The 24,714-nt window shown below is 42.7% G+C and overlaps 1 protein-coding gene across 3 annotated transcripts in view; it reads left to right on the top strand.

Annotated features, from left to right (window-relative positions):
- ZFYVE26 (zinc finger FYVE-type containing 26) overlaps nt 1-24,714 on the top strand; it is a 67,313-nt gene that overhangs the window by 25,236 nt on the left and 17,363 nt on the right. For all 3 annotated transcript variants that reach the window (XM_064374977.1, XM_064374979.1, XM_064374978.1), the window contains 16 exons: nt 2,116-2,235; nt 2,324-2,488; nt 3,063-3,281; nt 4,204-4,306; nt 5,124-5,869; nt 7,204-7,400; nt 8,377-8,481; nt 10,687-10,809; nt 11,196-11,372; nt 12,769-13,015; nt 14,063-14,158; nt 17,029-17,192; nt 19,516-19,652; nt 20,662-20,693; nt 21,370-21,506; nt 22,765-22,985. In XM_064374977.1, coding sequence (XP_064231047.1) covers nt 2,116-2,235; nt 2,324-2,488; nt 3,063-3,281; nt 4,204-4,306; nt 5,124-5,869; nt 7,204-7,400; nt 8,377-8,481; nt 10,687-10,809; nt 11,196-11,372; nt 12,769-13,015; nt 14,063-14,158; nt 17,029-17,192; nt 19,516-19,652; nt 20,662-20,693; nt 21,370-21,506; nt 22,765-22,985 — 2,989 coding nt within the window. The remainder of the gene's footprint in view (nt 1-2,115; nt 2,236-2,323; nt 2,489-3,062; nt 3,282-4,203; nt 4,307-5,123; nt 5,870-7,203; nt 7,401-8,376; nt 8,482-10,686; nt 10,810-11,195; nt 11,373-12,768; nt 13,016-14,062; nt 14,159-17,028; nt 17,193-19,515; nt 19,653-20,661; nt 20,694-21,369; nt 21,507-22,764; nt 22,986-24,714) is intronic.

Here is a 24,714-nt window from a genome sequence, read left to right as displayed (position 1 = left end):
ATTGGAGGAAGCACATGGCAATGGATTATGAAATTTCGTCACATTCAATCAGATATAGTCATAGAGCTAAGATTTATCTCAGCAAATGGATACAAAGAGAAGTCAGCAAAGTAAAAGGCTCATAGGATAAAATCTGAAGGAAACCAGGTCCAAGCTTCCGAGAGTCCTCTCCCTGTGGAGTCACACAGGACATGCTTATTCCTCCAGCAATGAGTTGTGCCAGCAGTTGCAAGGTGTTGTCTATAGGGAAGCTCATTAGAGACCCAAGGCCCGAGGTATTTTTTTTTTGAGGACTGGTGACAAAAACACCCTCTGCTTAGCATATAGCAAATTCCAGATTCCCAAAAGGAAAGCAGGTGCTCAGCATAAACCACATTGTACAAAGTTTTTAGGCCCATTGAGCTACTGTCACTTAGGGAAAGTTTTATATCAGCATAGGAAACCAGTCAAGTCCACAGTGCCAGCCAAGGGCCAACCTTGAAAGCAGATGTTCTAAGGATAGCAGCATCAAGCCCGCTATTTAACTCTTCTGTGCACCCTTCCAAATCACCTCTGAGCTGTCAGTTAAAATGTCCTTTAATGTTTACATAGTCCTTCAAAGAAAGTATACAGTGGCTTATACAATGCTGTTTTTGTCCAATGATCTGCCCTTCCCCTCATCTAATACTTATATCCTAAAATAAAATATTTTTCGAGATCTCAATCACTGAAACAATTTCGTGTCAATTCATAAGGAATTATTTTTAATTTGTGTGAGTACGTATTTGGTGTATATATTTGTGTGGTATTTGAGATTTTTTTGGTACATACATGCGATGAGTAACAGTCACTTCATGGAAAATTGGGTATCCATTCACTCAAGCATTTATCCTTTGTGTTACAAAAAAGCTAGTTATACTCTTTCAGCTATTTTTAAATGTGCAATTGAATTATTCACTATAGTCCCCATGTTGTCATATTAAATACTAGGTGTTATTCATTGTTTCTAACTTTTTTTTTTTTTTTGAGACAGAGTCTCGCTCTGTCACCCAGGCTGGAGTGCAGTGGCACAATCTCAGCTCACTGCAGCCTCTGCCTCCTGGGTTCAAGCAATTCTCCTGTTTCAGCCTCCCTAGTAGCTAGAACGACAGGCACGTGCCACCACTCCCAGCTAATTTTTATATTTTTAGTAGAGATGGGTTTCACCACCCACCCACCATGGCCTCCCAAAGTGCTGGGATTACAGGTGTGAGCCACCACACCTGGCCTCTAACTATTTTTTATACCCATTAACCATCTCCATCTTCCCCCACCCTTTACTACCTTCCTAACCTCTGGTAACCATCCTTCTATTCTCTATCCCCATGAATTCAGTTGTTTTGAGTTTTGGATCCCACACATAAGTGAGAACATGTGATGTTTGTCCTTCTGTGCCTGGCTTATTTCGCTTAGCACAATGATATTCAGTTCTATCCATGTTGTTGCTAATGGTTGTATCTCATTCTTTTTTATGGCTGAATAGTACTCCATTGTGTATAGGTACCACATTTTCTTTATCCATTCGTCTGTTGATGAACGCTTAGGTTGCTTCAAAATCTTGGCTATTATGAATAGTACTACAACAAACATGGGAATGCAAATATCTCTTCAATATACTGATTTAGGAATTTAGTGACCACTATATTTCCAGATTATCCCAAGTATATGGGAGTATAGGAGAGATATAAAGCATAATCTGTGTTCATAAGTTGTTTATAGTCTAGTTGGAATGTCAAGATACCACTTAAAGCAATTAAAGAAGACAGATATGATCCCCACCAAGGTCACAGCTTAGGGCAGTACCATGGCAAATCCATTTGGCTTGGGACAACAATTCCATAGGAGTGCTAGAGATTCTGAATCTGCTGATGTTATTGACAGCTGAGGCATCTTGCCAGAGGCAGTCCTAGAATCTCAGACATGAAACTAGGGAAGTATATTGGTTGTCACCCCAAATGGCACAGCATATATTTCCTCCTTAATATTGAAGAGGATAAAATTCCACAGGTACATACAGGACTGAGTGTCAATCTCCGAAAATACCTCAATGTCTTTTTTTTTTTTTTTTGCATTCCCTCTTTTTTCATCTATTTCCAGGTCGACGGATAGACCACGTACTCCTAATTGCCGATGGCATTCGAGGTTTTCCAGTTGTTCTTCAGCAAATCAGTAAGATTCTCAATTACTTGCTTATGTCAGCCGGTCAAACTAAATCAGGTGAGTTTCTTTTTTCTCTTTTCTTCTGGATTTGGAACATTAAGTCAGCAGCAGACTTCACTTTTTCTTTCTTATTTGCTTTCCATAGAGAGTGTGGAAGAAAAGGGAGGAGGCCCTCTACGGTGCAGCATCACTGAACTACTTCAGATGTGCTGGCCTAGCCTAACCGAGGACTGTGTTGCCAGCCACACTGCCCTCTCCCAGCAGCTAGATCAGGTCCTTCGGTCACTGAGAGAGGCACTAGAGCTGCCAGGTACAAGGCTCTCTGCTCAGGAACAGATAAGAGCTGAACTGGGGAGAGGAAACAGCTGAGAGTGACAAAGCACTTTGGCACAGAAGCTTGGGACCCCAGACCTGGGCTCTATCAGCCCTTTAGTTAGCCAGGTCATGTCTCAGTGTCTCATAACTTCACTTCACCTGTTTTCCCACCTCTCGTGTATGGTGAACACTCCATTAGCTGATACATTTTTCTCACAATGAATGAGAAATACAGCCAGCAGGTGCTCAGTAAATATTGATGAACCCTTCCCCAAAAGATGGCTGTGTTCTTCATAAAGCTGTTCCACCCTAGAAACAAGGGTAAAAATAGAACTATACACCCCAGAGTAATTTTATATACTCCAGACTCAAAGCTCTTCCTGGCTGAGAATCACCTAAGTGACTGACTTACAAATTTATATTTGCCTTGTAAGTATAGTGTCCAGGCGGCTGTCAGATGCCCCAGGCAGTGTATAGTAGGCCCAGTTCACATATCCAGTTAGAAATTGACCCAGAGCTGGACGCACAGACTGAAGCCTGTGTCCTTTCTCCTGCCATCCTCCTCTCAGAGCCCAGGACTCCTCCACTCTCTTCCCTGGTGGAACAGGCAGCTCAGAAACCTTCAGAAGCAGAGGCCCACCCTGTGCAGATCCAGACTCAGCTTCTCCAGAAGAACCTGGGCAAACAGACCCCAGCAGGCAGCAGGCAGACGGACTACTTGGGCACCTTCTTCAGTTACTGTAGCACGCTTGCTGCAGTTCTCCTTCGAAGTTTGAGCTCTGAGCCTGGTAGGTAGCAAGAAAGAGGCAATAGATTCATGGCAGGCTTTCTAGTGTTCAGGGCAAGGAAGAGAAAAGATGCACGATTAAAAGGCTCTAGATAACAGCAGCAGCCAAGAACACTAGATTTGTAAGGTCCTCCTCTCTTATTCATCTCTGACTTTTTTTTTTTTTTGCCACAGAGTCTCACTCTGTTGCCCAGGCTGGAGTGCAGTGGCATGATCTCAGCTCACTGCAACCTCCGCCTCCCAGGTTCAAGTGATTCTTCTGCCTCAGCCTCCTGAGTAGCTAGGACTACAGGTGTGCGCCACCACGCCCGGCTAATTTTTGTATTTTTAGTAGAAACAAGGTTTCACCATATTAGCCAGGCTGGTCTCAAACTCCTGACGTCGTGATCCGCCCACCTCAGCCTCCAAAGTGCTAAGATTACAGGCGTGAGCCACTGTGCCTGGCCCCATCTCTGTCTATTTTATTCATCTTGTGCTAGTTTAATTGTATAGCACATAGGAGTACTCAATTTTCATGGAATTAGTGACTCAAAAATAGATCTCTGTCAGACCTGTGGTCCACTCTGGATTTGAGGGCCCAGCAGAGGAATCAAGTCTCTGAGTACCAGATTCTTTCCTAAGCCCGCAGAGTGAGTACTGCATGCACTTCAGTCAGGTTGAAGAGAGCAGGAGTTATCTGTCCATGGTTAGACCTGCCCACTGAAGTTCATCTGGGGTTGGAAGTCTTTAGAACAGTGGTAAGATATAGATAAACTTATGGTCAGGTTCATGCTGAGAATACCTTTTACCTAGAATGAATTAACAGAAGGCTGTCAATATTGTCTTCATTTTGACACTGTACTTTTTTCTTGATTCTGGGAAACAGGGCTCTGAACTCTTGCAATCAGTGGTGCAAACAATGATCATATTCTTTACCTTTGCAGATCATGTGGAGGTCAAGGTAGGAAATCCCTTTGTTCTGCTGCAACAGAGCTCTTCCCAGCTGGTGTCACATCTCCTGTTTGAGAGACAAGTTCCCCCAGAGAGGTAGGAGCCACCTCCATGCAAGTCAGCCATGGGCCTTCCTGATTATTTCATCAAGATAGCCAGGGGCTCAGTGCAGTTGTGCTTGGGGTTAGTACAGAGAGTGAGGATTTCTTCCAGACTTAATCTTTTATCTTAACAACTCTGTGAAAATGTAATGTGTCTTGTTTTCTTCTTTTTCTATTGATACTTCTAGCAGTTATATTGTTAAGTATGAAATGGGTGAATCTGTACTTTATGAATAGGCAAAAATGCAAAACTTCGATAACATGATACTTGGTTAGACTGTAGGAAAACAGCATTCTCAGAGATTGCCAGTGGGACATAAATTTGTACAGCCTCTGCAGGAAGGCAGTTTGTCAATATTTATTAAAATTGCAAATTCATATGCCCTTTGATTTAGCAATCCACATTGGGGAATTTATCCTACAGCTTTATTATACATATGATAAGTGATTTTTGTGCAAAATCATTTCATTGCAGCCTTGCATATAGTAACAACAGATCAGAAAACTCATTGTCCACTAATAGAAGCATAGTTAAATTGTGGTTCATCTATATAATGGAATACTATGCAACTAAAAAACTAAAGAGGGTCCTCTCTGTAGAGGGATGTGGATAGATCTTCCAGATGTGTTCAGTGAAAACACAAAGGGCAAAGGAGTATGTCTAATAGGCTACTTTTTGTGTTTTTAAAAAAGAGTATAATAATTAGAAACTTTTATTTACATTTGCTCATGTAAGCATAAAGAAATTGTAAGATTGTATAATAATGCCTATGTATTCAGGCGTCGTATGCCTTCTGCTTCTCCCCTTCCAGACTGGCAGCCCTTCTGGCCCAAGAGAATCTCAGCCTAAGTGTGCCGCAGGTCATCGTTGGCTGCTGCTGTGAGCCCCTTGCTCTTTGCTCATACCGGCAAAGCCAGCAGACCTCCTCCCTCCTGACTTGCCTCGGTACTCTGGCCCAGCTGCACGCCTCCCACTGCCTGGATGACCTCCCACTTTCTACGCAGAGCTCCCCGAGGCCAACCGAGAACCCCACATCAGAAAGAAAGCCCTACTCTTCCCCAAGGGACTCATCATTCCCAGCGCTCACCTCCTCCACCTTGGCCTTTCTTAAGTCTCGCTCAAAGCTCCTGGCATTGGTGGCTTGCCTGGGGGCTTCCCCGAGGTTAAAGGTCAGCAAGCCCAGCTTATCCTGGAAGGAACTTCGTGGCCGCAGGGAGGTGCCTCTAGCTGCAGAGCAGGTAGCCCAGGAGTGTGAGCGCCTTCTTGAACAATTCCCTCTGCTTGAGGCCTTTCTCCTGGCCACCTGGGGGCCCCTGCAAGGGTCCTCTCAGCAGGATCAGAGTCTGGCTATGAATCTCTGTGGTTGGGCTGGTCTTTCTACCGTTCTCCTGGGTCTACATTCTCCCATTGCCCTAGATGTACTGACTGATGCTTTCGAGGAATCCTTGGTGGCCAGAGACTGGTCCCGGGCCCTTCAGCTCACTGAAGTGTATGGGCGAGATGTGGACGATTTGAGCAGCATAAAGGATGCAATCCTGAGCTGTGCTGTGGCATGTGGTGAGCAAAATGCTATGCCTCCCTTTTCCCCTAGTGGTAATATTTGGCATTCACTGGGTGTAATCATCACATTTAATCCTCACGGTAACTCCAGAGAAAAGTCCTACCATAATCTCATGTTATTAAGAGGAGACCAAGGTTCAGAGGTGTTAGGAAACTTATCCAGGCTGGTAAGTGGTGGAGTAGAGCTTAGAACCCAAGTCTATCTGACTTTACCGCCCTCATAATCAATTTCCTCAATACTGTATATCACAAGTCTAGTGAAATTCTATAGACTACAAATGTTTGGGCCCCACCCCTGGAGGCCCAGGATGGAGCTCAGGCAAGTGTTTACTTTGAAATAGGGATCAGCAAATTTTTTCTATAAAGGACTTTGTAAGCCACAGTCTTGCTTATAACTACCCAGCTCCTCCAGTATAGTATGAAAGCAGCCAGAGTCAATATATAAAGAAATGAGCATGGCTGTATTCTAATAAAACTTTATTATAAAAGCAGATTGTGGGTCTGTTTGATGACCACTGCTTTGAAAGCTCCCCAGAAGATTTTGACGTGTGACCAGAGTGGAAAGCCAATGAGCTACAACACTACTAGGATTTCTACTAGGATTTCTTCTAGGATTTCTACTACTAGGATTTCTAGTAGTGTTGTCCCAAGAGTTGGGTGTAATGTAGGGAATGACTTTTGGGTAGGAGGCTTGGCTCCTTTGGAAAGGAGAAAATCTATCCCTGAAAAAGTGGAGAAATCCACTGACTGGCCATGTGGTCTTAATTGCTTGGAGTCTGTTCTTTGTATCTCCAAGATCAGATCTGTGAGATGGGTGTGGAAGAGAGAGATCTAAGTCATGATGACAGAGAATATCCAGGGAGTGAAACTAGTCTACCTGGAATAACTTTCAAGTGGTTATGTATGGCACAGGTTGGAAAGTATAGGGAAAAGGAAATTTTCCCTGACAAGGTGAGTCTGAAACAGTCCAATATGTTCAGCATGACAAAACATGGAGAGCTTCATCTCGTCTATCCGTCTGTCCGTCCGTCCGTCCGTCCTTCCTTCCTTTCTTCCTTCCTTCCTTCCTTCCTATTTCCTTCTCTTCCCTCTGAAAGTCTTGTGACTATTATCAGGTTTACAGAAAGAGAAATAAAGGGTAGAGATACAGCATTTTCCTTGTCATATAATGGTTCCAAGTATAAAAACTAGTTAGATCACATGCATCTTAAGGATCATCCAAGCTCCTGTTTTATGAAATTGAAGAAAGCCCTTTCTCAAGAAGTAACCTGGACTCTTGAGCTCTTCAGGTGCCATGCTTACTGCCTCTGAGTTTCTTTTTTGTCTTATAGACAAAGAAGGTTGGCAATACCTGTTTCCTGTGAAGGATGCATCTCTGAGAAGTCAGCTGGCCCTACAGTTTGTGGACAGGTGGCCTCTGGAGTCATGTCTGGAGATTCTGGCCTATTGCATATCAGACACAGCTGTCCAAGAAGGACTAAAGTGTGAGCTGCAGAGGAAGCTGGCGGAGCTGCAGGTGTATCAGAAGGTATGGGCCCTAGCATCAAGAGAAAGGAAACGGGCTTCTCACTCTGTGATCAACCCCAACCTATTCTCATGTGATGGGAGACTTTAAGAAACAAAAAATATAGGCCTGAGTTTTGCTTTGCATCTGGCTTCAGTTCTTAGGTAAACAGCAGGGAGGCCTCCAAGCTGGTTCCTATGTTACTTATTCCCATGATTTTAAATATATTTGCATCAAGTGAGGGTAAGAATAACAAAATTCACATTGGAATTGTGTATTACAGTCCAGAAAAGCTTTTTCACATCTATTTGAGCTTCATGTACGTTTTTGTATATTATATCTTCTATAAAGGTTGTTTTAAATTTCAGCAGAATTCCAAGAGCTATTTTGAAAAGATGCATGAAGGTGACAATTTCAAAAGTGAAAGATTCTTCTGGGATATTTGTTATGTTCAAGCTCAAGAAGCTTATAGGGACAAATTTAGGAAGCACAGCTATATAAAAAGTATAAAATAGATGCTAATTTTCCCTCATATACTTGGAGCAGACAGAATCCACGAGCCCTACCTCGTGAAAATGGCAGGTGAAAAAAGGTTTCTTTTCATTCTTCCTTGGCAGTTTTTATGCAGAACTAAAATGCTGTATGAAAGGTGATCTCACAGAGTATTCAAGCCAGAAGAATATGCTGAGTGGAGTTTTGAGATGGAGGAGCATGGGACAGGTGACCCCAGAACAATTTGTGAAGCATGGGAGCACTGTCTTCACTAGTGAAAGGCCCAGTCCTGACCTCCATATTCAGCCTTCACTCCCTGCTTGTTCTTCCTGGATAGGTTCATTCTGCTGTCTAAACTTTGCTCAATTTGCTCTCTTTTCTGGCAAGTTCTGACAGCCTGCCTTTGGGGCAGAGATCTAGGGATGGCCCATCTGTGGGCATGCCAGTGACTTGTTCATGGAAGGAGAAGCTGTAGTGTGGTTTGACGGATATTCCTGTCTTTCCTTAGATTCTGGGTTTGCAGTCTCCTCCAGCATGGTGTGACTGGCAGACTTTGAGGAGCTGTTGTATTGAGGACCCATCAACTGTCATGAACATGATTCTAGAAGCACAGGTACCATTTTCCTGGGAGGTGTTCCTGTTCATGCTCCTTTCAGAGTTACAACCCCTTAGCTGGCGGTATAGACCCCTTTCTGCATGTCAGTGTTCACTTTTTAAAAAAATAACTGTACTACATTGTTTTTTATTGTGAAATTTGCCAAAATCTAGATAAGTATAGAAAATAATACAATTGACTCTTTTGTATTATCACCCTATGTTCATACCTGAGATTTTCTACACTGTATGCATTAGGTATAGAATGTACTCCTCAAAGTGGAATTGCTGGGTCATCATTCATTTGCTAGGATATTACCAACTTGCTCTTCAAAACACTCACTCCAGTTACACTTCCACTTGCAGTTCCTGTCATTCCATAACCTTGTCACGTTTTTATTATTTTTATTACTATTATTATTATTATTTTTTTTTTTTTTTTGACAGAGTCTTGCTCTGTCACCCAGGCTGGAATACAGTGGTGCGATCTTGGCTCACTGCAACCTCCGCCTCCCAGGTTCAAGTGATTCTCCTGACTTAGCCACCCAACTAGCTGGGATTACAGGCACCCACCACCACGCCTGGCTAATTTTTTTTTTTTTTTTTTTTTTTTTTTAATTCTTCAGCTAAGACAGCAGAAGAGGTGATTTATTTTATGGTTGTTACACTCGGCCACGAGTAAACACAGAAATAGTCCAGAATGTCACAGGTCCAGGGCAAAGGACCAACATGGGCAGTTTTGGTTATGAGCAAGCTGGGTCTTACAGGTGATCGGCGATCAGATGGCAATGAAGTTCTAGATCCATTGAGACAAGCTCTAGACAGTAGCATGCAGTCCCACAACTTGTACCAGCATCCCCAGCGTCTGGCATCCCATGTTTCTGCTCCTGTGGCCTCCATGGTGCAACAAGCTAGTGGTTTACTTGGACCTCTGCCTCATCTTTCTTCTTTTGCGCTTCAGCTACACATTTGTTTCTTCCTCCACTTGGCTCTCATGGCACAGAGGTTTCCAAAAAAAATGGCGCTAAGGCCGAGAGACAATTTTTTTGTATTTTTAATAGCGACAGGGTTTCACCATGTTGGTCAGGCTGGTTTCAACCTCCTGACCTCAAGTGATCCACCCACCTTGGCCTCCCAAAGTGCTAGGATTACAGGCATGAGCCACTGTGCCTGGACCCTTGTTACCTTTTTATATTGTCCAACTTTTTTCACTGTTTGTAATAAGATGGCATCTCATTGTTGTTTTAATTTACTGATTACTAATAAATTTGAATATCTGTTCATGTGTTTATTGGACTTTCAAGTGCTAAGTAGGATTTTTGTCTGCCTTTTGAGAAGCTGACTGTGGATGCTTATTCAAATGTTCATTGAGGAAATACTTATTGCATGCCTATTATTTGCCAATCACTGTGCTAGATGGTGTTGAAACAAAAATAGTTAAGCTGTCCTTGCTCTGGAGTGGCTCACATTTTGGGGAGGGGGTGATATATGATGCATGCCTTGGTGACTGCAACATAATATACAAATGACAGAAGTAAGCCCAGATTCTGGGAGCACACACAGGGCACCTAACATAGCCTGAGAAACAAGGAAGCATCCTGAAGAAGGCAGTCCTAGGCAGGGTTGTGGGGAGTACATTCCAGGCACCACCATGTGGGAATATTTGAACAAAGCCCCAGGAATTCTATTCTCTGAAGCTTCATCTACAGTTCACAAATTGGGGTTGGGAGGTGGTGTGAAGAGGAACATGGGCGGAATCCAACCACCAACATGTTTATTTGGTCTTTATAGTATTGGTCTGCAGAATTTTTATTTTTTTTATACTGACTTTATTGCCAAAATTTTAAAATGCAGAAATTTTATGATTTAAAAAAATTTTTGTAACTTAAAAGTCTGACAATATTGGGTCTGCCCATTCTTATTAGCAACAGTCAGAGCCGAGCAGGTGCTATGTCCTTTGAACAGTCTTTTCAGTCTTTCCCACTTCCTTAGAATCTCCCCAGGGATGACACCAAGTGTCTGTTGCCACATGTTATCTGCTTTTTTTTTTAAAGTAGAGCTAAGAGGAAAGTGATATGAACAATAAGCCTGCTTCAATGATTCTCATCATAGTGAGGTTCCCATCAGCACTTATAAACATTCCTGGGGTTTTGTAGACTCAAGACTGCTGAGAAGAATCAGGCAGTCATTTAAAGAGATTGGAAGCATGTGTGTTTCCTTCCAGGAGTATGAGCTGTGTGAGGAGTGGGGCTGCCTGTACCCTATTCCAAGAGAACATTTAATCAGCCTACATCAAAAGCATCTTCTCCACCTTCTAGAAAGAAGAGATCATGAAAAGGCTCTGCAAGTAAGCCCCCAGTTCTTTCCATTTTTCTTCTAGGGTGGGACAAGGTTAGTCAAATCAGGTGGCTTTATTTTCATGTTGAATCCCTTGCAATCTCAGATCTGCTCCTTTGGGTTTTTCAGGAGCTGCTTATAGTCATCTTGAGCAGAAGGGGCCTAGCCTTGCACTAAGTGCCAGATGGGGCAGCTAGGTCCAGAATTCTGCTGAATTCTGGTCCTGTCAAAGCCATGGCATTTGGGAAACTACAGAGGTGGTTAAAAAAAAAATGAACGTAGAGAAAGGGTTAGTCCAAAATGAGTAAACCTAAATATTCCTTTCTCAAACAAAACAAGGCTGGTCTAAGAGCTCTTCTGCAGGCCTCACCTTCCTCCTCTACCCTTCAACAATAGCTCCTGCAAAGAATCCCTGACCCCACCATGTGCCTTGAAGTCACAGAGCAATCCCTCGACCAGCACACTAGCTTGGCCACTTCTCACTTCTTGGCCAACTACCTCACCACCCACTTCTATGGACAATTGACTATTGTCCGACACCGTGAAATCCAGGCGCTGTATGTGGGATCCAAGGTAAGGAGGAAAAGGGGGTGTTGGGAAGGCATGCCTGAGGGAGAGACTGCAAGCATAGCTCCTCTTTAGAACTTGCCTTTTCAATGGCTCTTTGGCCAGGCACCTGCCATCCCCAGCTGGTGCTGTATGAAATCTTTACCCTAGCAGCCCGCTGTATTCTCTCTTAGTTGAGTCTCTCAGGACTTGTCATTGTCTTCCTGTCCTGCCTCCATTGTGAATTCTACCTGGTCCTCTTAAGTTGCCTTTATGGTTTCCGTGGCATCTGCTATACCAGTGCTTCTCAATTCTAACAATATATTAGAATTACCTGGACTTTAAAAAAAAAAAAAAAAAAAAAAAACAGGTTATTCACCTCTACCCCAGATCAATTAAGACTGGTCTTGGGATAGGGACTGGATATCTTCCAAAGGGCTTCTGATGTGAGGATTTAAAACAACTGCTTGATAAATTTGTCTGTGCTAGTGGAAGAGGGTTAGTTGTGTGTGTAATTAGATGACATAATAAGTTCTTACCATTGATGTATAACCTTGGAGACTTTAGTAGAAGAAACTGCCAGCTAGAAAAAGGTAATCCAGTGAAGCAGAGTTTGAGGAGAGCTAGGACCCTCTGGCATTCATCTAATTATTCTGTCTGGCAGTCCTATATACTCCCCAACAAATAAAATGAGTACTAGGAGAGCCATAAATATAACCACTTACCCACTTACTAAGAGTTAAGCTACATAACATGTTCCTTAACAAGATGCACTCAATGTGCTGTAGTTAAGTAGGGGAACCCTTGAAAATTGGCAGTGAGCAGAGTCAGTGAATGTATTTCAAACCTAGTGACTGCGACCTCTAAGGTGAATTTAGAGTCATCATTTACCTGTAGGACATAGGAGGTGCCAGGTTTCGTCAGACACTAACACCACCTTGTATTTCTCATTCTGAGTAAAGCCTCAGATAAACAGAATGGTGGCATTAAGGGTCAGGGAGAGTTCAACCATACCTGGAGGAGTCTAGGCCAAGGATCAGCAGGCTACCACCTATGGGCCAAATCTAGTTCCCAGCCTGTTTGTGTAAAGCACGTGTTATTGGAACACAGGTGCAACTATCATTTACATGTTTACCTGTGGCTGCTTTCAAGGTACATGCAGAGCTGGATGGTTGAGTACTCTCTGATCCTTTATAGAAAAAGTTTACTAACCCCTCATCTGGTGAAGGTACTTGGAGTACTTCTCAATCACCATCTGCAAAATTTAGTGGGGAGCTCAGCCTTGCTTCCTAAAAGACCACAAGTCCATTTCAGTAGCTGGCTATGCGCCTTTGTTCTCATGCACCCTTCCCCTTTCCACTGAGAATCTTGAGTTTGAAATTTGTGTACTGTTTTTTACTCTGTGGATCTATCCCACAAACAGATTCTGCTGACCCTGCCTGAGCAGCACCGGGCTAGCTACTCCCACTTGTCCTCTAACCCCCTGCTCATGCTGGAGCAGCTGCTTATGAACATGAAGGTGGATTGGGCCACTGTGGCTGTGCAGACTCTGCAGCAGCTGCTGGTTGGGCAGGAGATTGGCTTCACAATGGATGAGGTTGACTCGCTGCTTTCCAGATATGCAGAGAAAGCTCTGGACTTCCCATACCCTCAGAGGGAGAAACGATCAGGTAACTGCTAGCATCCTGGAAGGAGATTCTGCATGGAGAAAGAAATGCCATGCTACATTCTTAGTTTTAATTTTATCCCTTTTTAATATTTTGGGTTAATCTAGAGTGAACGAATACATTTCAGGACAGAGAGCTCTTTATTATACAGAAGAGATCTTGGTCTTGGAGGAAGTAGAATAATGGCCAGAATTAAAAAGTTGTAGATGACCACTGCATGCATAATAACATAAAGGTTTGAAAAACAAAATAGGCTGGAAATGGTCTCTGTCTGGCCTTGATGTAGTGGGCTCTTCAGTGCCATCATTTGGTATTGAGAGTATGCCTTATTCCCAGGATCACATCAGATATCACTTATATGTGAGCTGACTCAGCCTCTTCTACAATGAAGAAACTGAAGTACGGACTGATGTTGGCAGCCAGCTCTTTTTTCTTACTCCCTACTCTCCAGGGGCATCATTTCAACGTCTTCCACTTCCTCCTGGGCATTTTTATATTTATTTTGTAAAATCCTAGTGTCCATTTCATTATATGCCTAAACATGGTGTGTATTTTGAGGAGTTTAAGAAACATGCATGCTATGGGCTTAGAGGTACTTCTTCCATTCTCTCTTTTTTTTTTTTTTTTTTGAGACGGAGTTTCGCTCTTGTTACCCAGGCTGGGGTGCAATGGCGCAATCTCGGTTCACCGCAACCTCCGCCTCCTGGGTTCAGGCAATTCTCCTGCCTCAGCCTCCTGAGTAGCTGGGATTACAGGCACGCGCCACCATGCCCAGCTAATTTTTGTATTTTTAGTAGAGACGGGGTTTCACCATGTTGACCAGGATGGTCTTGATCTCTTGACCTCATGATCCACCCGCCTCGGCCTCCCAAAGTGCTGGGATTACAGGCGTGAGCCACCGCGCCCAGCCCTCCTCCATTCTCTTAATACCTAGTAGAGTCATGAAATGACAAGCAGAAAAGCCAACAGACCTTTGTTCTAAATGCCTAGGGTGGTGAATCAAGTGCTTATGGTGGAACCATATTTTGTCAGCATTTTCTCTCTCTACAGATTCTGTGATTCATCTCCAGGAAATTGTCCACCAGGCTTCAGATCCCGAGACCCTCCCTAGATCACCATCAGCAGAGTTCCCTCCTGCTTCTCCTGGTAAGAACTGGCTCTGATTATTCACTAACATTTTTCAGCTCAGTCTTGCCTTATTCTGTCTTTCAGAAAGTTCAGTTACAACATTATTAATTTTTTATCTTAGTTCATTTCAGCTTTATATATCCCAAAAAAATTCAACATACAGTAAATTCTTGTTATTTATGGCAGTATATCTATAAAAGTCTCCACACTGAAGTAACAAATCCAGAACTCTTGCTCCTAGGGGAAATATGTACGTGTATACACATATCTCACATAAATGGTAATCTTAAATCCTAAAAATAACTCATCCTAGGCAATTCTATTTCTCTTTTTCTACAAAAGAGGTTCAGAAGTGGTAAGTGACTTGCCTGAGGCCACCCCCACTAACAGGTCCCAGAATTGGGATTCATCCAACTAGCCCCAGCACTGAGCTTCTTGCACTACCCCGCACTGTCCCTACCATCTCTATCTTCTGGTAACTGTTGTTTTCTGTTTTTGTTTTTGTTTTTGTGATGGAGTCTCGCCTGTCACTCAGGGTGGAGTGCAGTGGCGCAATCTCAGCTCACTGCAACCTCCACCTCCTGGGTTCAAGCAATTCTCCTGCCTCAGCCTCTGAGTAGCTGGGATTAAAGGCGTGTACTACCACACCCAGCTAATTTTTGTGTTTTCAGTAGAGATGGGGTTTCACTATGTTAGCCGGACTGGTCTCAAACTTCTGGCCTTAGGTGATCCACCTGCCTTGGCTTCCCAAAGTGCTGGGATTATAGGCATGAGCCACCATGCCCGGCCAGGTCACTGTTGTATAAAGGTCGAAACAACCTCAGCCGGGAATCTGAGAGTTGAGTGTTGGGTGACAAAATTTTCACTACTGCATGTGTTTCCAAATGACCACGAAAGGAAGATGAATATTGTTTTTGAGGTTACAAATATTAACGAATAAGCAAGTTCACAAATATGCAACCTGCTATTAATGAGGATTGACTGTACTTAGCCCTTAAGTTCATACTGTCACACACAAAGCACAAGCTCCTTGAAGGCCTCAGCCATGTCTTGGTCACCTTTTTCATCACCACTCCAGTCCCCTGGTCTCCAGCCCCTACACAGTGGCCTACTCTCAAAAGAAGCTCAGCCAAGTGTTTTGTTTTGCCAAATGGTCGAAGGAGCAGGATTCTAAGATCTCTTCTGAATGCTACTAAGAGTCACTATGTTTAACAGCTCTCTTTTTCTGTGACCAGCCAACATTGCTCTGCTAAGTGATAAGAAGTCTCTTTACATATCATAAAGCAGACTGTGGCATTTTTTGGACATACTTTGAGAATTAGCCATGCTTCATGATAACCAGCTGAGCTGAGGGGAGGGCTCAGCCTTGCAAGTATATGAGCAGCTACATGCATCTGCATAAGGCAGCCTGAGCAACTTTGGTGTGTGTGTGAGAGAGCTTTTTGTTTTGTTTTGTTTTGTTTTGTTTTGTTTTGTTTGGAGACAGGATCTCACTCTGTTGCCCAGGCTAGAGTGCAGTGGTGCCATCAGAGCTGACTGCAGGTCAGTTCCTCCAGCCTCAGCTTCTCAAGTAGCTATGACTATAGGCACACACCACCGTTGTCTGGTTAATTATTTTATTTTTTGTAGAGACAGGATTTTGCTTTGTTACCTAGGTTGGTCGAGCTCCCGAACTCAAGTGATCCTCCGACCTTGGCCTGCCAAAGTGTTGGGATTACAGGCATAATCTGCACCGAGCCTATATGAGCTTTCTTATTATGGAAAATTTGCAATCACAAAAGAGAGATTAGTACAAAGAATGCCTCAATTCTTGTTAGCCAGTTAAAATAATTATCATCTCATCATGACCATTCTTGTCTCTTCTATACCCCCACATCATTCTACAAGAGTATTTTGAAACAAATCCCAGATATCGTATCATTTCATTTATAAATATTTCAGGATAAATCTCTGAAAGGTAAGGATTTTCATAAAACAAAGCCATAATATCATTATCACATCTAGAAACAATAATAATTCCTTATTCTCAAATATCAAGTCAGTATTCAGATTACTCCAGCTGTCTCATAAAGATTTTTTTATAGTTGGTTGTTCTAGACTCAAGATCTAAATAATATCCATACCTGGCTTGGCATTTGGTGAAATTTCTCTTAAATCTCTTTTTTTTTCTTTTTAGAGATAGTCTCCCTCTGTCACCCAGGCCAGAGTATAGTAGTATGATCATGAACTCCTGAGCTAGAACAATCCTCCCACCTCAACCTCACTGGTAGCTGGGACTACAAGCACACACCAGCATGCCTGGCTAACCATTGAATTTTTTTCTTTTGTATAGATGGAGTCTTGCTATGTTGCCCAGGCTGGTTTTGAACTCTTGGCCTCCAGTGATTCTCCTGCCTCAGCCTCCCAAAGTGCTGCGATTACTAGCATGAGCCATTGTACTGGCTGGCCTCTTAACACCTTTAATCAATAGGTTCCCTGCCTCTTTTCTTGTTTATCCACCCTACCTCTCTTTAATTTGTGGAGACTAGCCATTTTTCCCCTGGAACTTCCCACATGCTGGATTTTGTTGACTGCCTTCCTGTGGCAATCTGCATCTTTGTCCTCGGAATTTCCAGGACACTGGTAGTTAGATCTAGAAATTGGACTTGATTCAGGCATAACATTTTTTAGTAAGTTTACTTGATAGCAGGTGGTGTACATGTCCATCAGGAGGCACATACAATGTTCAGTTGTCTCTCTTTTATGACATAGCCAGCCACTGATGATCATTAACTGGATCTATTCTTTCAATAAGGCTTTGTAAAATGGTGAAATTCTATCATTCCCTCTTCATCTATAAGCTGGTATATTGATTACCTTTTACTCTGACCTCTGGCTCTGCCTCCCAGGTATCTCCATTGTACATTCCCCCAGTCTAAAGGAAAGGAGTTTCCCACCAACCCAGACCCCACTGGAATTTGTGCCCCCAGCAACACCCCCTGCCAGGCATCAGTGGGTACCAGATGAGACTGAGAGTATCTGCATGGTCTGCTGCAGGGAGCACTTCACCATGGTAAGCAGCATCGGTCTCCACTAACACCCTCAGGACAAGGTAAAGGAGAATTTTAGTTCCTGAACCTGAGTTTATAGTTACCACCTGTACCCAAGAGAATATTGATATTTTCAGAACTGCCAAATCTAAGATGTTGGGTTTATAGTTGACCTTATCAGAATGTATTTTCTGGATCCAGACAGGTAGTAGACATCCTCAAATATCCTTAAATTCTAAAATCTTTGCCATTGTCATGAGATAATAAAAAAGAGGTAGGACGAGTCACCAGATGTCAGTGAATCTTGTTTCCAGCTCCCATGTCTTTAACAGTAAGACTGGTGACCTAGCAGTGGTTTTATGCACTGACTCAGGAGACAGAGGACCTTGGTTCTAATCCTGGCTCTGCCTCTTTATGACAGTGTGACTATACACTATTTTGGTCTCATGTACCCACTTGTAAATTAAGGATGATATATTCTTAGGCTCATGGAGCTATTAGGATTAAATATGGTAATACATGTCACCATACTTAATGTAGTACCTATCCAGTATGCCACATCAGCTCAATGCTGATGAAAGTGATGGTGATATAATTGCTTTGTGTCTATTTCCTCCTCATCTATAAAAGAGGTGTAATATTTCTATATCCCTATTAGAATGAAATGAAGCAGTACTTTAAAGGTACTTCGATGCCCATCCACGGTAGACTGGATAAAGAAAAGTGGTACATATACACCATGGAATACTATACAGCCATAAAAAAGAACAAGATCATGTCCTTTGCAGGAACATGGATGGAACTAGAGGTCATTATCCTTAGCAAACTAACACAGGAAGAGAAAACCAAATACCACATGTTCTCAATTATAAGCGGGAGCTAAATAATGACAACACATGGACAGAAAAAGGGGAACAACAGATACTGGGACTACTTGAGAGGAGGGTTGAAGGAGGGAGAGGTTCAAGGGAAAAAAACAGCTAAGTACTATGCTTAGTACCCAGGTGACAAAATAATCTGTACACTAAACCCCTGAGTCATGAGTTTACCTATACAATAAACCTGCATATGTACCCCTGAAGCTAAAATAAAAATTAAGATTTTTTAAAAAAGGTATTAGGAAACCAAAGTCAGATTTCCTCATTTAAACTTAAAAATCTTCAAGGAGGACAATTGGTTGTGGCTTGTTGAAACATATGACAAGCCACCAAAAGGAGTTATACGTGACAAGCTGCTCTCTAGCTTTGGAGCCACCATATAGAAGGTTTACTTACATATAGGGTAGATTATAGAAAGAGTTTCTAATCTTTAAGTTCTAATAATGACAACGGTTGGCCTTTATTGACTGCCTACTATATATGTTCCAGGCATGATACTAAAAGTGCTTGGCTTAAGTTATGTCTCTTAAATTTTACAATAACCTGATGAACTTGATAATAATATTATTGTGTTATACATATCAGAATCTGGATGTATAGAGAAGGTATATAATTTGGAGAAGACTGATGAGAAATTCTGAATTGACTGATACAAATTAAGAATTTGTATGTAAAATTAAATTATACCTAAGTGTTTATATTTTTAAAAGTCTTTTCTTTTTTTATTTTTTTTGAGACAGAGTCTTGCTCTGTCGCCCAGGCTGGAGTACAGTGGCGCTGTCTCAGCTTATTGCAACCTTCATCTCCCGGGTTCAAGCGATTCTTCTGCCTCAGCCTCCCGAGTAACTGGGAGTACAGGCTCCCGCCACCATACCCGACTAATTTTTGTATTTTTAGTGGAGATGGGGTTTCACCTGTTGGCCAGGCTGCTTTCAAACTCCTAACCTCAGGTGATCTGCCCATCTTGGCCTCCCAAAGTGCTGGGATTATAGGCATGAGCCACTACATCTGGCCTAAAAGTCTTACTTGATGTTTATCATGTGTTACAAATGGTATCTGGTAAAATAGCCTTGGGGAAAATAAAGAAAGAAAGGCATTCTGAAAAGAGATACTTCTTAGTCATTGTCATCAATACTGTGTAGAAATGTGATACTCACTGGCTCAGAAAGTGACTTCTTCCCCAGTACTTTTTACTGTTTCTCCATATATTGCCACCATACCCAAGTAGAACTTGTCAGGAGCTACTGCAAAGCTCTATGATTTGGCATCTTTGCCCATCAGCTGACAAATATTTTTAAATGTTTGATATTTTAGGGCAAGAACTGTTGTGTCCTTTTTCAATAGATACCCAAGCACTTGGTGTTCTTAATAAGTAAGCCACTGGTAGCTAATACCATGTATAAATGGACTGATGGCAATCTCCCTTTCTCTCCTCCCTCTTCTTTCTCTTCCTGATGGCATTCCTCAGTTTAACAGGCGTCATCATTGTCGCCGCTGTGGCCGGCTAGTGTGCAGTTCCTGCTCCACTAAGAAAATGGCGGTGGAAGGCTGCAGAGAGAACCCTGCTCGTGTGTGTGATCAGTGCTATAGTTACTGCAACAAAGAGTGAGTGTCCTCCAGCAGGGCTGTTGCTATTATTGACTGCCCCACCCTCCCCCAGGGCCCTACACTCCTAGGAGTCTCATTATAGAGAGCATTTCAAATCCAGAACACTTATAAAAATATATAACATTCACATTGAAATGCCATTAACTCTACAGTGAAGTGTTTGTACACTGACCTTGCTCAGAGAAACTACTAAGAGAGAAAGTAGGGTTGAGAGGAAGAGGTGTTCAAGGCTCTTACATGATGTTCTCTCTGAAATCAGGACATTAGTTCCTTAGCCCTTCCCCAGACCAAGGCCACTGAGCTTAGTTCACCAACTCACCTATTTTCCAGCCTCTCTTGCTTCAGCTGGTCTCCACTGGGCTCAGACGGACATATTCACACCTGCTGAGTGCTTGGGCATTGCTTAAGTCAACTCCATACTTGCCTACACAGAGTTCACCTGCTAACAAATTTCAGACACTGCTAATACCGCTGGCAAGACAGATTAAGACTTGGTTTGTTCAGTGTTGTTCAATTGTTTCCACTGCTTCTGGTAGCAAAGGAACATGAACCTAAGACTCCTAGAGCATCTGGAAATATGGGCCAAAGCAACCATCCAAAACCAGTTACTTTGAATTCTGCATGCTTTATTTACAAACTTAAGTAGAGTTTATATTCTCCTCCATAGCATTATTATGTTTGTCCTGATAAGAACATTTTTGGTCATTATTTACCATAATGATTACTGCTCTCATAGGAAGGAAGACATACCATGCTTATTCTACAGTTTCTGTAACCCTAGCATACCACTGCCTCCCTCCTTTGGGAAGGAATTACCCACACACCATACTGCTGAGATTTGAAATGGACCATTAATATTGACGGGGGGCTCTTTCGTTCAACATTTCTACCCTCAAAGAGCCCTCCACTGTAACAGGGAGACTCTATAAGCTGATGCTGTCTACTAAGCTCAAAACAAAGAAGTGACTCAGGCATTTGTTTAACAATTTTCCTTCTCTGTTTTCAGTGTACCAGAGGAAACTTCAGGAAAACCAGAAGGTAAGGCCAAATCCCATTCTCTGTGACTCTTCATTTGTGTACTTAAGTTGACTCGTGTCTTCAGCATATCACTTGCAACTGATATACTTGTCCAACTTATGCACTCCATTTAACTTGTTTGCCAAAGCAAATTCTTGGCATTTCAATGAGCCTGTTTCCTCTGAAGTTCATCATGTTAACCTATTACACTGACCCATTAGCTTCCAGCGTTGAGAAGGCCAGCAACCAAAGAATTTGGTTCTTAACTTTTAGTAGGTGATTTTATTTTAGTTTTTCCTAGGTTTCCCTTTACCATCCTACCTCCCCGTGCTCCCTCCTTACCCCTAAGTAATCCCTGTTAACAGTCTGGCCTGTATCTGTTCACAGCAGGTTAGTTTTTAGAGTATCCAATGGCTCAGCTATCTATTTGAGAAACATGCTCCTTTTAAGGTTTCTTGTGTAAAGCGAGAAGGGTGTGTGATGAATGCTGTAGCACTCACCGCAGGTCTATGCCTGGGGAAGAAGGTTTGAGTTGCTTAGTGGGGTGTCCTAAAGCAAACAAAAGGAACCAAGGAGAGAGAAAGGAGCCCTGAGATAGCAGGCAAGTGTCTACCTGCAACTCATGCCAGCTCACTGGACTGGGTTAGACTGAACTGCCAGCCAGTGAATGACACATGAATGGCAATTCTCTTCTCAGCGCTAGACAGCTCCAAGAGTGAAAACCCTCCATACTCGTTTGTGGTGAGAATTCCCAAAGCAGATGAGGTGGAATGGATTTTGGATCTCAAAGAGGAGGAAAATGAGCTGGTGCGGAGTGAATTTTACTATGAGCAGGTAACAGCAATAAAATGCAATGGTCACCTAAGTTTCTTTATGATGTGTAGTAGTATGACGAGAAATACAGAGGAAGGTGAACACACCTGGCCTTTACTTGTTTATAGTGCAACAATGTGGGAGCTAAACCAGTAAATCCATTAAGGTAGAAAATAATGAGCCTCTTGGGAATTGCACAAAGGGAGACCAGGAAAGGCTTCGTCGAAGAGGTAGCACTTAAGATTTAAGATGAGCTTTGGAAGAATGATAGGAGTGTGACAAGCAGAAAGTTGGGAGTCGTGAGGAGACTGGGGATGGGGAAGGACAAAGAATACAAAATTAAAACATCTTAGCAAAGACACCATGTCCAAAATTGCAGGGCATGACTGGAGAAGTGGAAGTTGTTTAATTTGAAGGGAACATAGAGTCAATAGAGTTAATAGAGAGCTCATAAAGGTAGGATTAAAAAAGGATTATTTATGTAAAGGGCCTTGCATTCTGCAGTAAGGACTATCTACTTGATAGATATCAGAGACCTATGAAAGGTTCCCAAGTGTACTTCAGGAATATTAATTTAGCAGCAGCGTGTCCATGGCTTAGAGTAGAAACTCCTCTAGGCGGTCAGACAAGCAAGCTGACTATTGTTGTCCAAGCCAGCAATAAGAACTTGCACTAGTAAACCAGAAAAAGGAGGGGACCTATGGACATTGTCTAGAAGTAAGTGACAAGGCCAGGCGCAGTGGGGCCCACCTGTAATCCCAGCACTTTGAGAGTCTGAGGTGGGTGGATCTCTTGAGGCCAGGAGTTTGAGACCAGCCTGGGCAACATGGTGAAATCCTTGTCTCTACAAAAAATACAAAGATTGGCCAGACGTGGTGGTGCACGCCTGTGGTCCCCACTACTTGGGAGGCTGAGGTGGGAGGATTGCTTGAGCCTGGGAGGCGGAGGTTGCAGTGAGCTGAGATTGCACCACTGCACTCCAGCCTGGGCAACAGAGTAAGATCTTGTTTCAAAAAAATAAGGAAGTAAGTAACAGGTGGACACAGTGCCCTTCTTCAGTGAAATGACAAAACCTAACAGCCAGAGCTTTGGCAGTGCTACTTAGAGCATCTGAAAATTTGTTTAGTTCCACTTCTGCTTTCTTGTGGAATCTGGTTCCTTCCTCCAGTGTCTTTCAGCCTTTTGAAAGGGGAAAGATAATTTCTGCCACCCAGCTGCCTTTGGAGAATGCTCTGGCCCCTGGACTCACCATGTGTTCTCCTTTTTCCACCCCGGGCAGGCCCCCAGCGCCTCCTTGTGCATTGCCATCCTGAATCTGCACCGGGACAGCATTGCCTGTGGTCACCAACTGATTGAGCACTGCTGCCGGCTCTCCAAGGGCCTCACCAACCCGGAGGTGGATGCCGGGCTGCTCACAGACATCATGAAGCAGCTGCTCTTCAGCGCCAAGATGATGTTCGTCAAAGCCGGCCAGAACCAAGACTTGGCTCTTTGTGACAGGTAGAGGGCAGTGTGTCTCTATTCTTTCACACGGGAGCAATTTCTAGCCAGCTTCTTTTTCTGACCCCACTATGATTTTTTATCTCACCATCCTCTCTGACAAAACATGCTGAAAGATTTTTCATCTCTTTGATGTTGATAAAATGGTGTTGCTGGATCACAAGTGTTCTTCCTCATCCTACCTGACACGCTGTGTCCTTTTCTTTTTCGGAGCAGCTCCTCAAAGTAGAGTTTACTCTAGCTATACCCAGTCAGAAAGAAAGTAAAGACTTTCACTGGTTAATTTGTCATTAAAATTAATGTAGGGAAGCACCGTTAGTCTCTGTGGGACCTTCTGGCTCTTAAAGAAAATGTATCCTCCTTGAACAAAACTCTACACCAATCCTGACCAAATTCAAACTGTGACTTCAGTGAGTTCTGGATAATAGATTTTAAAAAGCACGCTGGGAAATGGTCTATTCCTGTGTCACAAGTAGGAACCTGAGTCATAAAGTAGAAGTGTGTATGGAAAAGGCATGATTAGACCTCCTTCAGGTTCCTGTACAACCTGCTTTGACTCCATCCATCAACCTCACAATGAAAACTCCTAATTCCCTGCTTATCCACCCAGATGTGTGACTCATATTGTGTATTCCCAGCACTCAGTCCTAACCACATTTGGGAGCAGGGAGCATAATTTTCTTTGCAGTATCATTGCCTCCCTCAGACATATGCTCAGAATACTTGCCTAAGAACTCAGCAGCTAGCATGGAGCCCAGCAAATCCCAGATTCACGACTTCCTAGTTCTGTTAACCCCTTTAGGCCTCAGTTTCCCCCTCCATAAAATGAGGTGGTAATACCGATCTCATGGGGCTCTTACAAGGATAAAATGAGTTCATCCATGTAAGTGTGAAGAACTAAGCCTGGTATATACTGTGTATGCCAAAAAGTTAGTAATTGTTATTATTTTTAGTAACAAAAACTAGAAGGTTGAGAAAAGCAAGAGGAGGTAAACAGAAAGTAGAAGGAAGAGAAAAGGAACTAATTTGATTGCTTTATATCAAGAGGTAATAGATTGTGTTAAATTTTCTAAATAACCATGAAAAGAATCAATAATCTATCAAATTATGAGAAAAGGATAGGAGGAGGAAAAAAACAGAAACCTTTCCACGTACCAGAAGGTGGAAAACAAAGGAAACATGAAAAAAAGACTTAAGGCAAAAATAAAAATACATTCAAATATATCTCAAATATCACTAATGTAGATGAGAAAAGAAAAAGATACTTAGATTAGGGGGGAAACAAACTTCCCATCAAGACCTGTATTTCCTTTAAAATGTAATATAGATGGAAGAAATATCCATTTTTAGGCTGAGGGCAGCAGAAAATAAGGAAGTCCTCACTTGAGTAGGATTCTCACCCACGCCAAGGTGCCATGCGCTTCTTTGACTGTTTACTGCACTGGTTTACATTTACACAGCCTTTACTCCGACCCTGCATTCAGATATGCGCACTCTAAGAATCCTTGCCTTTGCACCAGTTTGCTGATGGGAGTGGATTCATTGCTTACATGTGTTGCCGTGCAAATCAATTACAAACTCTTGGTTTTCAGAGTATTTTTCTAATGTTTTTAACTCATACCCACTTCTGCTAAACAAACCAAAAAATAAATATAGGTTTAAAAACAAAACTCAGGTCAGGCGTGGTGGTTCACACCTGTAATCCCAGCACTTTGGGAGACTGAGGCAG

The sequence above is a fragment of the Aotus nancymaae genome, unplaced genomic scaffold (assembly GCF_030222135.1).
Source record: "Aotus nancymaae isolate 86718 unplaced genomic scaffold, 86718_ANA_hifiasm-v0.15.2.pri h1tg000011l, whole genome shotgun sequence".
In the NCBI taxonomy this organism is placed as follows: Eukaryota; Metazoa; Chordata; class Mammalia; order Primates; family Aotidae; genus Aotus; species Aotus nancymaae.
Note: the sequence above shows the minus strand (reverse complement) of the source record. Positions and strands in the feature narration are given on the sequence as shown.